Source organism: Colossoma macropomum, unplaced genomic scaffold, assembly GCF_904425465.1.
Source record: "Colossoma macropomum unplaced genomic scaffold, Colossoma_macropomum, whole genome shotgun sequence".
NCBI lineage: Eukaryota > Metazoa > Chordata > Actinopteri > Characiformes > Serrasalmidae > Colossoma > Colossoma macropomum.
The window spans coordinates 629,676-651,835 of NW_023496043.1; the positions used below are offsets into that span (position 1 = coordinate 629,676).

General features: G+C 38.4%; 1 protein-coding gene across 1 annotated transcript in view; it reads left to right on the forward strand.

Annotated features, from left to right (window-relative positions):
• kcnq5b (potassium voltage-gated channel, KQT-like subfamily, member 5b) overlaps window positions 1-22,160 on the forward strand; it is a 165,909-nt gene that overhangs the window by 139,479 nt on the left and 4,270 nt on the right. The window contains exons 9-13 of the mRNA XM_036564861.1: window positions 1,751-1,777; window positions 6,614-6,834; window positions 13,853-13,961; window positions 17,835-17,966; window positions 21,159-21,285. Coding sequence (XP_036420754.1) covers window positions 1,751-1,777; window positions 6,614-6,834; window positions 13,853-13,961; window positions 17,835-17,966; window positions 21,159-21,285 — 616 coding nt within the window. The remainder of the gene's footprint in view (window positions 1-1,750; window positions 1,778-6,613; window positions 6,835-13,852; window positions 13,962-17,834; window positions 17,967-21,158; window positions 21,286-22,160) is intronic.

Sequence of the window (22,160 nt, forward strand, 5' to 3'; positions counted from 1 at the left end):
CTCTTTATCAGATTTCTTAATCAGATTTCTAGACCTTACTCCCATCTAAGAAATCAGAGTATGATGTTTACATGAAGGTTTGAATAATCAGATAACTGCAGAAATCCGTTCATGATCGGATTACTGAGAGCATGTAAACGCGCTCAGTGTAAGCTAGCATGAGGTGGTTTATGAAACTAAGTTTATGCTAACAGATTCGTACCAGCTTTCACTAAGGTTGTCTCTGAGGTTCTCTTGACGTAAATAATTTAAAGGAATTCTTACTCAAATGTAGCTAAACATGAATAAAACCTAGTAGGGAGTGAATTATGAAAACTGCTAACTGATGGCCGCTACCTTTCACTCATTCTTAATGTTTAGCATTTTTGAACAGACAAGGTTTTTTAAAAGGATGCTGGTTGTGAGTGAATTACTTACTGGTTCATGCTAACAGATCACAAGTGGTCATTCATAGTAGCCAAGTTAGCGTCCCTGCTGAAAGAAACAGCACAGACTGGAATGTATTCCATTCAGTCATATGATGTTAACTCAGTCAGCTGTTGCGACTGTTAGCAGATTTGTTCTAGCTTTTATTTATTGTCAGCCATGCTAGTGAGGTTTTATCAACAACAACAATTTTAAGGAATTCTTACCACCCAAAAACCCTAATTTTGCTAAAAATGAATGAAAACTAATAGGACGTGAATTAATATTATGTAAACTTTCTGCTAGCATTTCATTTATTCTTAACTGTGCTAACATTTTTGAATGGATGAGGTTGTCTTATGAAAAAGACTATTTAAAGGACTTCTCACACAAAACAATTCTAATGTTGGTTACAATGAATGTGAGCTAGTAAGAAGTGAATTAATATTGTGCATGTGAGTTCATGCTAACATCCCTACAAGCTTTCATTCGTTGTTAGCCATGGTAGCATTTTGGATGAACAAGGTTTATCATGGCAGGAAAGAGTAAATGTAAGCTAGTAAGATGTGAATTAATATGAAGTTATTCATGCTAGATGCCTACTAGCCTTCATTTAGCCATGTAAGCATTTTTCAGTGTATTTTTATTGTTAACAGTGAGTGGGAGCTAGCAAACTGTCATCTATTAATGCTAACAGATCCCTATTGGGGATAATAGCCATGTTAGCATTTTTGGATGAGTAAGGTTTCTCAGTGATGATTTAAAGAGCTTTCCACCCAAAATCCCAATGTTGCTAACAATGAATAAAAGCTAATATGTTTAAATTGATATAATTCATGCTAACTAGCCTTTCACTATCAGCCATATTAGCATTTTTTTGTATGGATGAGGGTTTTTTTTTGTTAACAGTGAATGTAAGCTAGTAGGATCATCTGTGCTTTATCTCTAGTTCTAGTTTTAGATCTATTTAGAAGGAGTGATTCCTCCTTTAACTTAATATTGCTGCCATTTTAGGACAAACCTGAGCCTGGAAATACTGAGGCAACTGCACCACAAACAAATACAGAAATACAGACCCACACTCACATTTTTGTTACCTCAGAAAATCTGTGTCTGTATATTTCACATTCTTAGGCCTGTGCTTTGTGTCTCTGCCTGCAGTATGTTATGTATCGTATAGGCTAGTATGCATGTGTTTGCTAATGAATGGTTGCCTTTCCATAAAAGCTTGCTGACCTTCTCGAGAGCTTCTTTATTACAAAACCATGTTGTACAATGTCATTTTCATGCATAATATATGTAGCATCTGATGTTTCTCCTGTTTTTTTTCCTCCTCCTATTAAAGGAAGGACCAAGCTGAGACGTCCACAAGGTTGGTATCACCACTGTGTTGCTGACTAAGTATAAAATGCACCAAAATCATAAGGGTCTCTATAGCTTAAGGCCTTCAAAATGTGTGGTGCTTATGCTGTGGTAAAATGCAATGCACAAAGTTACCACTTGGTGGCTATAGGTTCTTATAGAAAATGTATTCCTTGTATATTTCTTACTCCATTAGTACATAGTTCATGCTGAGTTCATGCTAACAGATCCTTACTAGCTTTCATTCATAAATAGCCATGTTAGCATTGTTGGATGAGTGAAGTTTTTCAGTGATGATTTAAAGAGCTTTAATCCTAATATTGCTTAGACGGAATATAATCTGGAGAGTGAATTAATATTATGCATCTGAGCTCGTGCTAACAGTTCCTTACTAACCTTCATTTATTGTTAGCCCTGTTAGCAATTTTTGGATAGATGACTTTTTTTGTTAACACTGAATTTATGCCAGTTGTATAGCAGAATAAATGATCCACCAAAATCATAAAGGTCTTCTGTAGCTTAAGATCTTCTAAATTTGTGGTGCTTATGCTGTGGTAAAATGCAATGCACAAAGTGACCACTAGGTGGGTATAGGTTCTTATAGAAAATGTATTCCTTGTATATTTCTTACACCATACGTAGTACATAGTACGTAGTTATCATGCCCCCAGAAAAGTTGTTATATGAATATACGTCCGACTTGAATTGATGCTATGCATGTAAGTTCATGCTAACTGATCCCAACTAGCCATAATCCATGGCACCGTTTTGGATGAACAAGGTTTATCAAGTGATGATTTAAATGGCTTTTCAAACAATACTGCTGATAATATTGCTAACAATGAATGAAAGATAGACAGTAGAGTGTAAATTAACATCGTGTTCATCATATTCATGCTAACAGATCCCCACTAGCTTTCATTCATTAATAGCCATGTCAGCATTTTTGCATGAGTTAAGTTTTTCAGTGATGATTTAAAAAAGTTTCCACCCAAAAATCCTTATATTGCTTAGACTGAATGTAAGCTAGAGAGTGAACCTATGCTAACCTTCATTAGCCATGTTAGTAATTTTTGGCTAGATGACTTTCTTATCATTAACAGTGAATGCAGACTAGTAGGATAGTAGAATAAATGAATAATATTCAGCAAAATCATAAAGGTCTTCTAAACCCCAAGTTATTCAGTAATGTCTGGTTCTTATTTTTTGGTAAAATGTGATGTACAGGGTCACCACTAGGTGTCTAGGTAGGTTCTTACAGAATATATATTCTATCTTACTTATTTCTTACATTATTAGCAACTCATATTGTGTTTTCTAGTCGCAGATGTGTGGTGAGATTAGACTGGGTGCACCTGAGTGAGTGATGGAATAATAATTGCAGGATTTTAGTGTGCCGCGTTTTGTGTCTTTGTCTCGATTTTGCTGAAATACAGTCCCGTGGAGGCATTGCTTTTAGTAAGAAAGAGAAAATAAGGGAAGCCAAACCTGACAGTGACACTGGAGCGCTGTTACACAACAGTTATTATGCTAATAGATGCTGCTAGCAAACATCAGAAATTCACTTCCCAGAGGCAGCTGCATGATTTCCCTTCATCATAGGCATATGGTTCTTAATAGAATGTGAGAGAAAGTAATAGTTTTTGGGCAATTGGAAAATCATAGTAGCTGAGCCAAACAAACAAAGTAATTTCGGAAATTATCCAGGGACGAGCGTTCGGAGGCGTGAATAGGCCTGATCCACCTATTTATCTCTGTTGGCTCTTTGTGTGAAAGGCCTTATCAACGATGTGGACGAGGCGTTGGGTTGAGGGTCCTTCATCAGGGTAATGTGGCTTCTGAAGCCTTTATTGCACCTGATGAGTCGCCATTCGTTCCCCTGGTGACTCACTGTTCACCAAGGGCCGTAACTGTGTAGTGCTAGTGAAATTAGCATATTTACGTGAGGCGTTATTGAGACAAGAGGGTAGCTGATGACTCATTGAAGCACTGGTAGCTTTCTAGATGGCCAGAGCTCACAAATTCAGCCACCCCTCACCTTCCTTCTTTCATCTGGAAAAACAGCAGGGGTGATGTTGTAATCATGTTGAGAGAAAGGCTACCTAAGTCAGCATTGTGCTTGTGTCTCTCCCTTGCTTCTGGTGTGTCCCTTGGTGGTAATCACTGGCTTCGCACAAAAATGGGTCCAACAAGGTGTAAGAATACATCATGTACTGTGTTAACTGTGCTACAGTGCTATGCTAAGTCAAGGTTCATGGTAAGCCAGAAATGATTTGTGTGGTGCAAAGTTTTACATAGCCAGTGAAACATAATTCATGTGTAACTTGACAGTTACACATTGAAATTTGAAAATAAGTTAATCTTATAAAAAAGTAATTGCATGAAACACACTTGTTTATTCAAGTAGCAGGATTAGGTAGCTACGTAGCCTCTTTCCTCAGGCCCTATAGTGACCATTCCATCGTCAGAATGGAAACCGACTTAGACGTATTCAATGAAAATAATCAAATAAAATATTGTTCCCTGTAACTCAGTTAACAGATTAACTAGGATTTTTTTGGATCTCTGTGTGTGAAATTTTGGAGGGGAGGGGCGAGAACCCCCTTCTGTAAAAACCATGCTGGAAGAGACTGCACAACTGTAGCTTTCTTTATATCAAAAAAATTGTAAATTATACTTTTCATCAAAATATATTCCATCAGTGTTACTGAAGAAGAAAATGCATAGTTCAGCTGAGGGACCTCCTCAAAAAACAGGCATGAATTGCATATTCTGGCTACTGCAAAAAGGTGTTAAATCATAATAACAGCACTGGACAGCTGAACGCGCTCGGAGGAAAGCGCCAACCGCCAGATCTGTTATGTCAGCTAAAATAGGTATTACGTCACCTACCCACCCAGAGAGAGCGAGGCCAACTGTGCTCTCTTGGACTCCCGGCTACAGATGGTTGTAGCATCACCAGGGATCGAACTTGCGATCTCCTGATGATAGGGCCAACACTTAGACGGTTGTGCCACTCAGGAGCCCGCTACAAGATTTTTGAACTCTGACCTTCAATCATGTCCACATCCAATCACGTACATCAAACCACTCTGAATGACTTTGTTTACATCTCAATGAATTATCTATGCAGAAATTTTGAAAATGGAATTCCCCATACAGACATCTGAGCTGAAGCTTTGTGTTAATTCATAAAATGTGTAGTTTAACAAGCAAATGCCTGAAATATAGAGATCAGGAAGGTTCATGCTTAAGGTGCCTATTTCTTAAGGTTCAATAACACTGATTCTGCTTGGGAGTTGAGCTGTATACAGTATCTCAGAGTAGAGGTGCTTATCTATGATCATCAGCTACCCTGTCCACATAACAGTACTCATTAAGATGATGAAAGCCAAAAGTTGGTTCTAGATCAGTGCTTTAAGATGTTTGATACACAGAGGGCTTAAAATAAATGAAAGCTCATGGGGACTACTTAGCATGGTCTTTTGCATAATGCTACTGCTTTGCATAATGCTGCTGCTTTAAGATACACAGGATTTTTCAACCCGTATATAAGGCAGGGCTGTAACATGAGGAAGAACGCAGTGTAGATAACAGTCATTACAGTTCAGACAATATTACCACATTATTGCCAAGTTCAATTTGCTGAAATGGAGGTCATTCAGCTGAAACATCCCAGTCTGAATCTCATATTCTGGGTAATTCCATTTCGACCTCATATGAATGCAGCATATGCTCACGCCGTAGAGCAAGATGGTCTCTGATGGTCGTCCTCCAGGCAAATGACAGTGGAGAACATGTGCATGTGTTTTGCTCGGCAGGCCTGCAGAATCTGTCCTAAAATTAATTTGTTCATTTTTAATAAATTGTGTTTTTGTAATATTGCCAAATATTCAATAGCGAGAAAACAGTTATGCTACCTAATTATAGTAGCCTGAAAGGATTAAGGGCTGACATTGAAAGGTTTTGTTGCAAAACGTGTTACAGACCACATTCAAGAATTTTATGTAGTGTTGGCAGTGGGCTTTACACATCAGTGCTATAGAAAGATCAGTACTTTAGAGAATTAAAAAGGTGTTTTATATGCCAACTGTTACTCTTTTCAAAAACTCATTACATCCAAAAAAGTTACAAATGGATATACAGCATTTTTGGAATGAAACCAGTTATATTAAGCACAACTCACCAGATTACACAATTTAGAAGACAAATTTCTTGTTTTCGGTCATTTTTGTCATCAAAATGCAAAGACTGCCTCAAAAAATCTCTTCTGAGTATCATGTTTCTCCTCCCCCTCCCACCATCCCCACCTATCAAAACACTCAACTAGCTCAGAGACCTGTACTGATACCATGCATCACGATACGGACTTGGTAAAGATGTAGGCTTATGACCATCAACATTGACGGCTGATAAAAACAGTTATGGTAGTATATTGTTATTGTGGTTGGTATAGTGTAGACGGTAACACCTCAATCTCTACCTGGGTAAGCACCCTACATTATACCAATAAGAGTCCTTGGGCTAGACTCCTAACTCTTCCTTCGCCTACCTATGTATCGCCAAATGCTTAAAATGTAAATGAGTTAAATACTAGTGGGAAATGTAAATGTACAACAAATACTCAGTACAGACACAACATTCAAAATTTGTTTTTAGATCAAACTAAAAGATTATAGCCTATTAAAGACAATATCAGTCAATGATTAAAAGTCACTTGCCCACCAGATGAAGATGAAGGTTAGGTTGTGCATATTGTACAAATATTGTGCAAACCATTATATTATACCACATTAGAGCCCTCTTCCTCTCTCTTTCCTGATCTTCATCTCTCTCTCTCTATCAGTCAGAAGCTGAGCTTTAAGGACCGGGTGAGGATGGCCAGTCCTCGGGGTCAGAGCATTAAGAGCAGACAAACATCAGTGACTGACCGCCGCTCTCCAGGTGCTGAGATCAACACTGAGGCCTCCAGTCCAGCCAAGGTCCAAAAGAGCTGGAGCTTTAATGACCGCACCCGCTTCAGACCCTCCCTCCGCCTCAAGAGTCAGTCACGCTCCACCACCGACGGTGAGCTCTCTCCTGATTGGCAGCTTGAGTTGTTGATTCATTGTCAAATATTTGTGGCCACCCCCACTTCTTGTTCTTTCGTGTGCTTTAAAGGATTTTAATCAATCAGCCAAGACATGTTTGTTCCAAATGGTTCCTATTGCTTTTAGTTATACAACATACTTTTGTTCATGTTTGTAGATAACAGAATGTCATAATGTGTCCGAGCAAGTCTGTTAGAGATTAGGCCTGGGTGATATTTAAAAATAATTTGTACAATATTCTCTAGTTAAAAAATTGTGATTATTAATTATATATAAGTAGAAGGTGGAGAGCTGTGCGGTAATGCTTGCATTACTTCGCATAGCAAAGAGAACTAACAGGCAACTTTTACTTTTACTCATCACCATCGGGTTACTTGTCCATCATCAGTGATTATCTAATTACATCGCCCTGTCACCCAGGCCTAGTTTGAGATTGCCTAACAACACGACAAATATGTTATGATTTAGGCATGTAGTATGGACAATGCCAGAACTTTCTGTCTGTCAACCCACATCATCCTGTTTTGAGTCCGAACCCGGCTCTGACCCAACTCAAATCCCCTCATTAAATCTGAAAAAGACCTGATAAATGTAAAATCATTAATAATTATGTAACTACAAGGGAACAGTTTGTGGACGAACTTCACAAAGCCAGAGCTATTAAATCACAAGTGATTGCTAGGATGTGGCTAGGGCATTCATATGGTATCCCAGATTGGTAATTGCAAATGGTGGCGTGGTTCTAGCTTGAGAAAAGCGACCCATGAAAAGGCTACCAAAAAAGTGAAAATGAATAAAATGAAGAACATTAAGTTGATAAATTATTATTATTATTATTATTATTATTATTATATGACATATATAGTATAATAAGAACTATATAACAAAATGTGTTTTAATTAATTTGTTTCTCAAACAATGCTTTTGAACAACATTCCGAGAGTTTTCAGTCTGGGTGAACTTTCCATACTGTGCTGTTCTCACACTGTGCTGATAAAGCAGACTGGACTCTCCTGAATTGATTCACGGTTTTATTTCCCATCCATTTTTATCTATTTCTCACAAGTGTGGGCCTCTGTCAGCAACACTATTTGGTGACTGCTGAATTATGCTCTATTAAAAATAATGTAAAGTAGTGAAATGAAGAATGAAGTAAGGATAAAAGCAGGAGGAAGCGCAGGGTACAATCTGTTCGAAGTGGGAGGCGGGCTGTGAGAACCCAGACTCAGCTGGATACATATTTGGAAAATGATGTATGAACCCAAACGAACCTGACATAAGCAGTTGGGTTGAAACAGATATTTCAAGCTCTGTGACACGGTTTTGAAAGAAAATGCATTCTGTTTTCTGGTTCACAGTGACTTTAAGAAATTATCTTGGATTGTTTGTTGTGGCTCATCACAGACCTTTCAGAACATCTGCCGTCTGCGAGCCACGTTCTTGTCAAATTCATAAAAATAATTACCCTGTACAGCAGTACACTCTCAAGGACGAGTGTTTTATAGTCAGTCTTTTGTCAGTGCCCAGGTTCCATTTGCAACAGGTGCATAGTCAGAAGAGAGTGAATGACAGGTCATTGTGAAGGGATAATGTTTGAGATGATGACTCTCAGGTTAAATCCACAATGAGCCCACACCGTATGCTAGCAGCTTTCCAGATTGTACCTTCAAACGAAACCCTTTATCACTGTGATCACGTCTGACCCCAAAAGACTTGCTTCCCATCAGACTGATCAAACCTGCTACGCTGAAGCATGGCTAGCCAATCAAAATGAAACTGACAATATCCCAAATTGAGATGTGCATTCTGGATAATTTTGATATTCAACAGAGTTAAAGAATAATATGTTAACTACATTTGAGAAAAGAAAAACAAAGCAAGTGGTTTGCTGCTTAAATTAATGTAGTGCTGTACACAGAAGTAAAGGTACTAAACTGTCACTGGGGCAGTACCTCTCCTCACTGGGGTGGTCAGGGAACATAACTGTACCATAATCCACTAAAATTATATTTTCTAAGTTGTCTTGCCTTGTTTTAAAACATGAGGTTATGAAATGGTGCTAATACATACTTTTCACCTGGAAAAACGTATTTAAGGTTCACAGTTGGACCTTAAAACCACTGTTGTACCTTTGAGGGAACATTTTACATTGTTTGTACCTCGATGTACCTGCACAGAACCTTTATTCCTAACAGTGTAGGGTGACCTTTTTAGGTGAAAGCGCTGGTGCGCTGGAGGGAAATTGGTAGGTTTTCATGTTGGATGACTCGCCTTGTCAGGTGAGCTAATGAGCTAAACCAACAGCTATCCAGTACAACACTGTATGAACTCCTTGTCTTCTACAGGTGAACGATGTGCCATCAGATTATTTTGTCAGAGAAATATATTTCCACTGTTTCTGGACCTAGCTAACATCAGCTAGAGTAGTTAGCATAGTTAGTGCTAAAGCTATACTCTCTGCCTTCTCAGGTACATCCTTGACAGCATGAACTTGCCAAAATGCTCATGTTAAGGCACTTTTTACATACTAGCAAAGTGTGATATAATACTTTTACTTACTTACAAATGCAAGCAAACCACATTTTACTGTATTTTAGATAGGCTGGAACTACTTGTTACCTTGCTCTGTCTGGTAGGCTGCTGCTACCTAGCTCACCTGAATAAACGAACGCACTAACAAAATAATGTAAAATTGGTCACAAATGCAATTTTGGGGATGTGAGTGATACATGTTATATTTATGTAATATATTCAATGACCACAAATAATTTAGATGAAACAGTTGCATTTAATAGTAATACTAAAATAAAAAATGAATTACATGAGAAATGCTCAGTGAGCTGTGGTGTTGACATTGGTGAGGCATTGTCCTGCTAAATGACCCTTTTCTTCTCCTTATCCCTCTATCTCTCTTGGTATGGTGAAGGGTCAAAGTGTAGTCATGCCCTGTGGGGTCATCACTGCGTGGGTGATGCTGCAAAAAATCCCCCCTCCCCACCATGTCTCTAATAATCTGTGTCTGCAGTAAAGTAGATTGTCAGACACACACACACTTTGGTTTGTTTTATGCATTGTCAGGACTTGGGATCATACATGTGCTCTGTATGTAGAGTTCTGCTCATAAGTTTACATACCCTGACAGGATTTAATTTATTTAGGAATAGTGGTCAGATGAAGCCATTTATGATCATATAGTTGTTTGTGCTCTTCTTAAATTATAAAGATAATTGAAATCACTTAAAATGGCTCTGATCAAAGGTTTACATACCCTTGCAAGTTGACACAGGTTTAAATGGCTATTAAGGGTAAATTTCCACAGCTGTGACTTGTTTGATTGTAATTATTGTCTAAGTATAAATAGTCAATGGGTTTCTTAGCACTTTAGAGACCCCTGCACATTCATCCAGAGCTGCACTGACTTTGCTGGATACTAAGCAATGAGGAAAGCAAAAGAACTGCCAAAGGACCTGCAAGAAAAGGTGGTTGACCTCTATAAATCAGGAGAAGGATATAAAAAGATATCCAAAGATTTGAAAATGACAATCCGTAGTGTTCAAACTACTAAAAAAGAATAAAGAAGTGGAAAACTAGGGGTTCTGTTGATTCCAAGACAGGGTAAAATAGACCAACAAAGATTTCAGTCACAACTGCTGGGAAAATTGGTCAGGATGCAACAAAAAAACCCACAAGAAACTTAAGCTAAAATAAAGGCCACTCTGTAAGAAGTGGTGTGGCTGCTTCAAGATGCACAATAAAGAGGTACTTGAACAAAAATGGGCTGCGTGGTCAAGTTACCAGAAAAAAGCCATTACTGCGCCAATGCCACAAAACAGCCCACTTACAATAAGCCAAACAGCACCTAGACAAGCCACAAAACCTCTGGAACAAAGTCATTTGGAGTGATGCGACTAAAATTGGAGTTTATGGTCACAACCATAAACGCTATGCTTGGAGAGAAATCAACAAGGCCTATGACAAAAAGTATGCCATCCCTGCTGTGAAGCATGGAGGTGGATCTCAGATGTTTTGGGTATGTGTGAGCTACAGCAGCACAGGGAACTTAGCCAAAATCGATGGCCAGATGAATGCAGCATGTTATCAGAAAGTATTGGAGGATAATTTGCATTCATCAGCCCGGAAGCTGCACATGGGACGCTCTCAGACTTTCCAACAGGACAGTGATCCAAAACACAAGGCCAAGTCAACTCTTCAGTGGCTGCAGCAGAAAAAAGTGAAGGTTCTGGAGTGGCCATCACATCCTCCTGACCTCAATTTCATTGAGCCATGTTGGGGAGATCTTAAACATGCAGTTCATGCTAGACAACCCAAGAATTTACAGGACCTGGAGGCCTTTTCCAGCAAGAATGGGCAACTTTTACTACCTGAGAAAATAAAGGGCCTCATCCACAACTATCACGAAAGACTGCTGTCATTGATGCCGAAGGGGACAATATGCAGTATTAAGAACTAAGCGTGTGCTAACTTTTGAACGGGGGACCATCTCAGTATTTTCCTTATTGCTATGTTTTGTTTGATGATTGTGCTGTTCTATGATGCCTTATAGTTCAATTTGAACCCCATTAAAATAAAGTAATGCGTGTTTCCTGATCACTCATGTTTTATTTAAAGAATGGCACACATCCTACAAATTGTGCCAGGGTATGTAAACCCATGAGCAGAACTGTATGTATGAGGGATGTATGTAATAATATGTCCCATTTCTATTATTTACAGTACTGTGCAAAAGTCAAAGACAACCTTTCATTTAATTTCCATTCAAAACGACAGTTAGTACAAGTTTTTCATTTTTCAGTGTAAAAAATAAAGCAGAAAACATACTGGAAAATGACACATCCTGTATTTTCACATATTTTCATTTGGCTCACCTCTTCCTCATGCAAGTGGTTTGTCATATATCTAACCTCCTCAGAAATATCTCCTGTAAAATAAATAACTTATACTTAATGGCTGTTTTGACTGGAAATGAAATAAATGAAAGGTGGTCTCTGACTTTTACACAGTACTGTATGTCCCCTACACCCTACACCTTACCTAACTTCAGTAACCATTTTGTTGGTTCTGACAGAGTAGGTTCACCCTGTTTTTCTATGGTTTTCCTACAACAAAAGACTTTTTTTCATCCTTAAAATACATGAAACAAACAAGTACACACTTACACCAACATACACATTCACTTCCCTCTCTTCTTCACACTTCTACTGACACTCAAATCCCTGTCTGCATGTCTCAACCCTCCACTTCCACAAAATTCCCAATCCCGACGTTCCCAACCCTGCCTGTGGCTAGCCGGCAAATAGCGAGACAAAACAATGGCCTTAATCAAGAGAGGGTCACATTCCACTGTCTCTGTGTGTTTCTGTCTACTTTTGTGCTTCTCATTGCAACAGAGCCGTGGATTCTTCTCACATATCTGTGGATTGTGTGAAATAAACAGACCTATCCGTGCTTCATCCACAAACGTGTTCTTTGGACAAGCTTTACGGAACGTTCGCATTCAACACAATGAATTTAAGTTTAGACTCGAGTTTCCAGTTTAAAATGATAGTATTTTATTAGCCTTCATGGGATTTTTGCCTATATTCTGTAAAGCTTGCATCAGCTGCTATGAAGGGATCCATTTATAGGTACAGCTTGGATAAGTCAGTTACTGGAGCTACTCTCCAGTGCGGCAGTGAAGCCATCGCCCTTAACCAGAAGAAACCTCAGGCTTTTCTAACTTAAAGACTTAAAAAAGGAAATTGGTTCCTGTGGTCCATTGCAGTACAGTTGAAGTGGTAGCCCTATATCCTCTCAGGGACTTATGATTACTATTGATTTTTAAATCCCAAACCTGTTTTTTTAATACTGCCTTTGTGTGGCTAAGTCTGGATATCATGGATTTCACACACAATCCTCCACTGTCCTCACATGACCTGCTATGAAAGCTGGTGCTAATCTTTGGCCACAGATGACCTTAGGTGAGGCACAAAAGTGTTTGGCCGGATACTTCACCTGCTGGCAACAGTACAGTGCCCTGGCTCGCCCTTGTAACTCAAAGCTGGCGAAGGTGCACTATTAGCACTCTAGATATTAACTGCCTGAGCGCAGAGTAGATACATGTCTCTTTTTCTTTATGTTTTTTATTTTTTATTTGGATTTTTACCCAGTCTTCCTCTTAATTTTTGTCATGACCGGTTTAACTGCTGGCTAGGTCCCTCACCACACTACCAAGCTGTGATGGGTGTAGGCTAGCACATGCTTCCTCCATCCTACCCACCCAGAGAGAGCAAGGCCTATAATAATCTCTTGGACTTCTACGGATGGGCCTACTTAAATTTTTCTTTTAAGAAATTGCTTTAAACTCAACCTTCATAACATGTTTAGTAATGAAAATAAGCAATATCTCTTATTAGCTTTATCCTGTGCAAATAGTAATGGGGATAGTAATAGTCATCGTCTCACTGATGGCAACAATTTCATTTTTGCTCAGACTTTTAGTAGTAATGGGTGGTTATTCACTTTCGTTTAATGATAGAAACATTATCATTTTGCTCAGACTTTTAGTAGTGACGAGTGGCCATTCACTCTCATTCACTGATAATAATGGTTGGTTATTTGCTTTCATTTAATGATAGCAACATTAGCATTTTTGGTCAGGTTTTAACAGTAATAGGTGGCTGTTTTCTGTCATTCACTGATATTAGCAGTCAAACTTTAATTCTGTGGTTCCCACTTTTTTACTGGCTCTTTCATTTCAGCTCATTTAACTCTCTCTGTGTGGCTCTCCTGCTATTATTACCTGCTTTTCTCAGTTTCTCTCTTATTCCTTGTCATTCTTCTTGTGCAGGTTATCTAGTAGACAGACAGCTTTTAACAGCAATGATACCTCACTCGTGTGAGTGAATGATTGGAAGGTTAACCATGTTTGACCCCATGAGAGAGCTGACATGTATGCGTGTGTGTGTGTGTGTGTGTGTGTGTGTGTGTATAAACAGCTGAGTCTAATGTGGGAGCAGAGGACACTTTCGATGACAAAGGCTGTCACTGTGAAATGTCTGCTGATGATCTGCAGCCAGCCATTAAGACAGTCATCCGAGCGGTCAGGTAACCCATCTCTTATCACCTCTTTGATTTAAGCCTTAGAAGCTCAGAGATGTTACTTTTGAGTTTCTACACCTTTCAAATATGATTGCAGATTTTAATTGCTTTGTTATGCTAAGCATTACATTGAAATTTGATTTGAGTTCTGTGGTATGCACGTCTGACTTTTTTCTGCTTATGTTGATCCCAAAAAATGACAAAAATGAAAAATGTTTTTTTTTCTTTCTGCAAAACAAGACTGTATATACAGCAATAGCTTTTCATCAAATTCAGATCATAATAAAATATCTCCTCTTCTGCTTACAATCACAGATGAATTGGAAGTTTAGAATGAATAATTTTGATAGAATTTATCCACGTTTTGTCGATCAATCAGCCGTCCGTACCAGAAGTATAGACATCGCACTAATGGTGGTCAGTCTAACTGAAAAAGCCTATTGTAAGGAATATAACTGCCAGTTCCTGATCATATTACTTATAAGGTAAATTACATATTGGCTGGGCATGATCTTATAATATACTGTACAGAAGGCATCAGGAGTGCATAATATGGAAAAAATGAAATTATAAATCTGTTGCTACGTCTAGGAATTTTGCACTGCGTCATATTTATTTTAATGGAGATCTCTGCCAGATCCACACAGTAAAAGTTATAAAAGCATAAAAAGGCAGTGACTATTAGAGTGAGGCCTTCAGTTCATGCCATAAATGCAAAAAAGCACTTCTCTATGCTATTGTTAATTTCTGCTAGCACCACGATGGGACTCGAGTAGGATGTTAATGCCAAGTTATTGTTTTTTTATTGAGGGGACTTTGTTGATTAAGCAAGAACAGTTCAAACTTGTAAAATTCATTCCGTATTTTATTTGAAGTTTGTAACAGACATATTAGCATATATTTTAGCTTTTATGTGTTTCCCATTTCCAACAACTGACTGAAATGTTCCTATTCAGTCACTGACATATGTAGAACTTCCAGAAGTGGGTTCCCAGTCCTGACCCTAAAGATCTACCACTCCGCAGAGTTTAGCTCCAACTCTACTCTAACATACCTGTTCCATGAAGGCCTTCAGGGGCATCTAAATTGCACATAAATAATTAGGCCTTCTCAGACTGCCTACAAGGCGCTGAGGGTTCACCACTGTCAAAAGCCATAAGTCTGTATTTTAGTCTCATTTTAAACTTTTGTGTGACATCGAAACAAGTAAGAAACAGCAAGATGCGCATCAGATTGTCCAAAATATGTTTGATATGCTTCCTTTATTTGAAAACAGAAACATAGAAACACCCACTAACAGAAACCAGAGGGATCCGTTGCAGAATGCGGCGAGAAAAGTGCTAGTGGACGCACTCCGTTAGGGTGCTATCTTCAGTGCGTATTGACAGGCTGCTGTGGTAGCCCCTCCAGCTTTCAACAGTGGGCTTTGGAAGAGCTGTAGGGTGATTGCGGGTGGGTGTACGTGAGACAGAGAAAACGAAAGAGAGAGAGAAGAGGGGAGATAGAGAGAGCTCAAGCATTGCCTGAGGTTTTATCAGAGTATCGGAATTTGTTTGGTTACCATAACCATCCTATAATATTTTCTCTGAGGGTAATACACTTTGACTCAGTTTTAAATGAACAAGGCCCAAATATTTTGATAACAGTTCCCAAATATTTTTTATTAATTTATCTCCAATATCTTTTCTTTTGAGTTACTTTATTTTGAGTTACATTACTGCCCCCTACTGACAGGAATATGAAAGTACAGCATGAGGCCAAGTGAGCTTAATTTTTTCATACTGGAGCTTAGAAAGCATCTGTCACTTGTTCAGCCAGTGTGATGATGCCCATATATATATATATATTAGGGGTGGGGGAAAAATCGATTCTCAGATGCATCGCGATGCGGATGTGGACGATTCTGAATTGATTCACAAATATCAAAAATCGATTTTCTAAATTTTAATTGATAATGTATCACTGACGGAACACAAAAGGCGGAACTGTGCAAAGTGTGGAAGTGCAGCGCCCGGAGGGTCTGTGGCTGCACACTACATTAAAAGCTAGTGCAGGGGTCGCAACCTGAATGTTAATAAGAGTCATTTTGTCCTTTCAATAAAAATCTAACCACCTTGGGAGCCACAACATTTTATGTCCATTTTACCATCTTGGCTGTATGTGTCTCAGTATGTGCTGATGTCCTAATGTAATCTAAAAATATAATACAAACAAAAATGCAGACTTACTTTGCTCCGCTTTAAGCTTTAGCTCAGCTGTAGCTGCTTTTCTTGCTTCACCAGCTGGAAACTTTTCCACACAAGTAGAACAGTTTCTTGTAAAATGTCTCTCAATGTTCTACTTTTTATATATATGTATATATATATATATATACAGTGGAGGAAATAAGTATTTGATCCCCCACTGATTTTGAAAGTTTGTACTCTGACAAATAATTAAACAGTCTATGATTTTTATGGTAGCTTCATTTTAACAGTGAGAGATGGAATATCAAAAAGAAAATCTAGAAAATTAAATAATATTTAAATACAAAATAATTTGCATTTCATTAAGGGAAATAAGTATTTGATCCCCTAAAAACCATGACTAATGTTGGCTCCCACAGACCACTGACACACCCTAATCTCAGTGAAGTCGTTACCTGCATGAGAGACACCTGTCCCAAATTGTCACCTGTATAAAAGGCCACCTGCCAACAGACTCAGTGACACTCTAACATCTCCACCATGGGCAAGACTAAAGAGCTGTCTAAAGATGTCAGGGACAAAATTGTTGACCTATACAAGGCTGGACTGGGCTACAAAGCCGTAAGTAAGAAGCTGGATGAGAAGGTGAGAACTGTTGGTGCAATTATTCGGAAGTGGAAGAAGTACAACATTACTGTCAATCAACCTAGGCCTGGAGCTCCATGCAAGATATCACCTCGTGGAGTCTCATTGATCATGAGAAAGGCTAAAAATCAGCCAAGAACTACACGGGAGGAGCTGGTTAATGATCTCAAGGCAGCTGGGACCACAGTCTCCAAAAAAACCATTGGTAATACACTGAGACGTAATGGTTTAAAATCCTGCAGTGCACGCCAGGTTCCTCTGCTCCAGAAGGCTCACGTCCAGGCCTGCCTCAAGTTTGCCAGTGAACATATTAATGACTCCGAGAGAGACTGGGAGAAGGTGCTGTGGTCAGATGAGACCAAAATTGAGCTCTTTGGCCTCAACTCAACTCGACGTGTTTGGAGGAAGAAAAATACAGAATATGACCCTAAGAACACCATCCCCACCGTCAAGCATGGTGGTGGACGTATTATGTTTTGGGGGTGTTTTTCTTCTAAAGGCACAGGCCAACTTCACCGCATCGACGGGAAGATGAACGGGGCCATGTATCGCAAAATCCTGGGTGACAACCTCCTTGCCTCCGCCAGGGCACTGAAAATGGGTCGTGGATCGGTCTTCCAGCACGACAACGACCCAAAACATACAGCCAAGGAAACAAAGGAGCGGCTCCATAAGAAGCATATCAAGGTCATGGAATGGCCAAGCCAGTCTCCCGACCTCAATCCCATAGAAAATCTATGGAGAGAGCTGAAGCTTCGCGTTTCCAAATGCATGCCTAAAAACCTTAAGCATTTGGAGATGATCTGCAGAGAGGAGTGGGCCAAAATTACTCCTGAAGTGCAAACCTTATAAAAAACTACAAGGAACGTCTGACTGCTGTGCTTGCCAACAAGGGTTTTGCCACCAAGTATTAAATGATGTTTTACTAGGGGGGTCAAATACTTATTTCCTTCAATGAAATTCAAATTAATTTTTATTTCTCATTTCATGTAATTTTCTGCTGAGTTACAGTCACTAATTTTCTACATGCTATGTGCTTTATTTTCAGGATCATGAAGTTCCATGTGGCAAAGAAGAAGTTTAAAGAGACGTTGCGTCCATATGACGTGAAGGACGTGATCGAGCAGTATTCAGCTGGACATCTGGACATGCTGTGTCGGATTAAAAGTCTACAGACCAGGTACCACAAACCTCAGCAGTGAAATGGATCCACTTTCTACACATATGATACCAAGGGCATTTTAAAAAGTATGTATATATATATATATATATATATATATATATATATATATATATATATATATATATATATACACATACAGTACTGTGCGTATGTTAGAGATCACCCTTTCGTTTATTTAATTTCTAGTCAAAACAGTTATTAAGTACAAGTTTTTAATTTCTGATAAGGTTAGATATAAGTCTATCTACAAGGAAGGCGAAAGAGGAGAATGACACTATTAGTCTGAACACTATGGGTCATGTGTTTGGGATTTTTTGGATCGTGAGAAACAGAAAATGTAACCAACTTCTAAGACTGAACTTTGGAGCTGTGGGAAAATCTCCCTGCAGATTTACAAATACTGAAAGCAGAGAGTGGAAAGTGTAAGCAAGGCAAAGAGTGGACACACTAAATACTGAAAAAGAAAATCTGGAATTTTTAAACTTGGAAATAAACAACAGAATATTTTAGAATTTTTAAATATTAAAACATAGAAAAGTAAAATGCAAGGAAAATGAATAAATATTAATGATTCTGCGCTAATTCTAGGCCACTGTTCAAATTTATGCACATTTTATTTGGAGTCGTACCCCTTCCATTGATATGCGTGTTCATATGACATACAAGTGCATCCCATCTATTTGTCAGAGGCTTGTTTATGTCAATCAACTTACAGCCATTGTTCAACTGTCATGCTGTCATTAAAGCTAAAGAGGGACATACTAAATACTATGAAATTCTAAAATGTGTATTATTTGAAAATAATTTTATTTGCAGACCTCAGATATATTATATTAGATATCACTATACTTATAGTCTTAGAAACACATATCTAAGCATGTGTTTAGGTTCCTTTAGGAGTGTCCAAATTTTTGACTGGTGGTGTATACGGCACATAATAAACTGACATGCGCTCAGGCTGATAAGAGTTGAAGAATAGTTGGGGAAAATTCATATTTACATCAGAGCTGCAAGGCTAATGTAGAAAACACATAATGAAAACTTATACTCCATCAATTAGCACTGTGCTAACTGAATGCCTAAGTCATCACACACCTGCTTCAGAGTGTGTTGAATCTCAAATAGACTTGCTGATGTGACACTGACATACTGTTATCTATAAAAACAGTATATTATACAGCTAAAACAGTAGGATCATTGTCAGTATTTCTGTAGATCTCAGTGAGGGGAAACGTAAAAAATGTGTTATATTCCTTTAACCTGATATAAAGAAGTAACTGTCTGTTTTTTTATTGGTCACATCGGTTTCAAGCTCGGATTTTAAGGCAATGTGAATTCACTGTCGCTTGAATGGGTCAGGAGTGTCCTTTTTTTATCCTCCTGTGTTACAGAAGCTTGTGGCAAGGCCATGTCTTCACATGGTCTATATTTGTGGTGCATCTTTTGTCTGTTGTTTTCTCCCACTGTAGTTGTCCTACAGTCACCCCAGGGCTTTTTTTCTCATACGCTAGTTCCGTATGTATTACAGCTGAAAGCAGTACAGCAGGAAGTGGTCAGTGTAGGGGTCAATGCAGCCAGCACATACATGCATTCTAGTTACATAGCCAACAACTCTCACATATCAGGCATTTAGCCAATCTCAAGTCTTATGTTAACCAATCAGCATCTGGGAAACAACAACAGTCAACAGCAGCAGTCACGTTAATTCACACAGGAAGGTCGTCCACGTTTTTTTTGGTTTAATGTGAAAACTGTGTGTGTCCGGATTTCACATGTTGACCTTCACTAAATATTAATTCAGTTAATCTTTATTCATTTTCACAAGACCAGTATAGAAATGCTCACATCATTAGAGACACTGAACTTGTTTTTGAAGATGTATTATTGTTTGAGCCAACAACGTGGGTTGTTTTCAGTTTCGTGCCATCATGTCGTGTGTAGATGGCTGACCTGGAGGCAGTGTCTCTCCTTGGTTAGTAATGGGTCACTTGCAGTTTTGATGGACAGTACACTGGACTCAATGGGCAGGTTTAGAGTGAATGAAATAAGCTGTATTTTCTGTGGAGGAACTTCTAAAGAAGTCATTGTTGGTCTTCTCTTGATCACTTTTGTTCACATGATTAATTTCTTCAGTGGATTTTCCCAAGAAATTCAGTGGTTGCAGCGTAGTGGAAGATGCACTTCACTTATTCTGTATTGTATTTTCCTTGTTTCTTTTCTTTAAACAAAATTTCTGCATTAAGTGAATTTGTTTTCCTACAGTATGTTTTATACAGTAGATCTCCCATTTGAAATCCTCTGGATTTGACTGGTAAGGGATATTCCCGTCCAAGGGGCCAGTGCCACCTTGTGGTTGTGACTAACTGAATGTGTGCAGTAGAATATCATTCACAATTCCTAATTAAACCTGTGAGGATTAAACTGGATTTGCTGGAAAAAGTTTTTTTTCTGTTGAATACAGTTGGATGACGCTATTGCTGTTGTGGTTAACCACAGTTTTCTGACAATGTCAATATGATCACTTCCGTGTTACATTACAGTTTGAAATCACTTTTTTATGTTCATGTTTCGGTTTTTTTATGTACAATACCTTAGAAAATGCAGATTTAACTACTCTGAACTACGCAACAAAGGTATTCTTTGATGTTTTAGTCAATATTTGAAGTGTTTTGGCAACAACAAGAAGACATTTGTAGATAAACATACTGTAATTATGTATTTTCTAGCAATTTTTTGTCACTGTTGAAATATACCATATTATGAATATTCATTTTATTATAACTTCAACTATGTTACAGTCATCTACAGCTCTGTCCATCATTCTGGACACATCATTCATTTATCTATCTGTCTCTTTGTCTGTCCATCCATCCATTTATATATTTATTGATTTATTTATTCGTTTATTTATTTGTTAGCTTTCCACTAATTATTTGTGATTATATAAACTCGCAAAGGTGGGCAGCACTCGCGTATTAGGAGGATATGTTGTACACTTGTCTGCCACCATGCTACTTTATGCAATAAACCTTTTAACAGTGATGCCAAATGTTTGAACTCTAGTGTCCATTTTTACTGCATGAATATTCTCATTCTGTTTGACCGTTCAACACACTGACTGTTATGGATTTTATGGTTCTCCTATCAGTTTTATTACCTGCTATAACTGTAATACTGTCTGTGTCTCAGGGTGGATCAGATCCTGGGGAAGGGTCAGGTTCCTCTGGATAAGAAGCTGAGGGAGAAGATGCTGGCTGATGGAGATTTGCTGGAGGATGTTAGCATGCTGGGGAGAGTGTGTAAGGTGGAGAGGCAGGTGAGTAACAAACAAACACTGTATTATGACCCTAATTCACAATGTCTCCTTCGGCAGATTCTAGTATAATGAGCCCCATTCAAGACCATTTAAAATCTATTCAGTTACTACATTTACATGCACACCAGTACTTTCACATTAGTCTAAGAGTGTTAGTGTTAAGAAATGGTCATGTAAACAGAATTAGGGGGCATTTCATGTTGTGGTGTTTCTGTGTCAGATTATGCATGTATAGTCGTATGCAAAAGTTTGGGCACCCCCTGGTCAAAAAGCATATTTTTGTTAATTTTCTAAGTGAAAATAAGTTAATACATCTTCACACTTCTGCACATTTTAATGCATAGTTATTTGCTGAATTTAACATGCTGCATGCTGGGAAAACTAATAAAGTTACACAATGTTGTGGTTCAGTGCAATGTTGTGGTTCAGTTCTCAGACTAAGACATGAGTTGCCCCATTGTGTGCATGTAAATATAGCTAGTCATAACCCATACACTTCTGATAAAGTAATATTGCTTTCAGTACTGTATTGATATTTGGTAATCTCACATCTAATCGTGGCAAAAACGGGAAAAGAAACATTTTTAAATGTCATATGTTTCATTTCAGCATCTTTTTTTTATGAAATGTGTTGGTAGTCTTTTACTGAAGAAAAAATATACTACTGTTTTAAATGCCTTAAAGGTGTAGTCCAAAATTTCAATATAATCCAGTCACTGAGATGTAAACAAAGTCATTCAGAGTGGTTTGAAGTGAACTGGTTCAGTGTAGAGAAACTTATCGACTCAGATTTCTTTACAGTGGTGGTGATAGGGAAGTCATAAGGTCTGCAAAACAAGTAAAGCCGTTTTATTTACCATCCAAAACAACCAGTG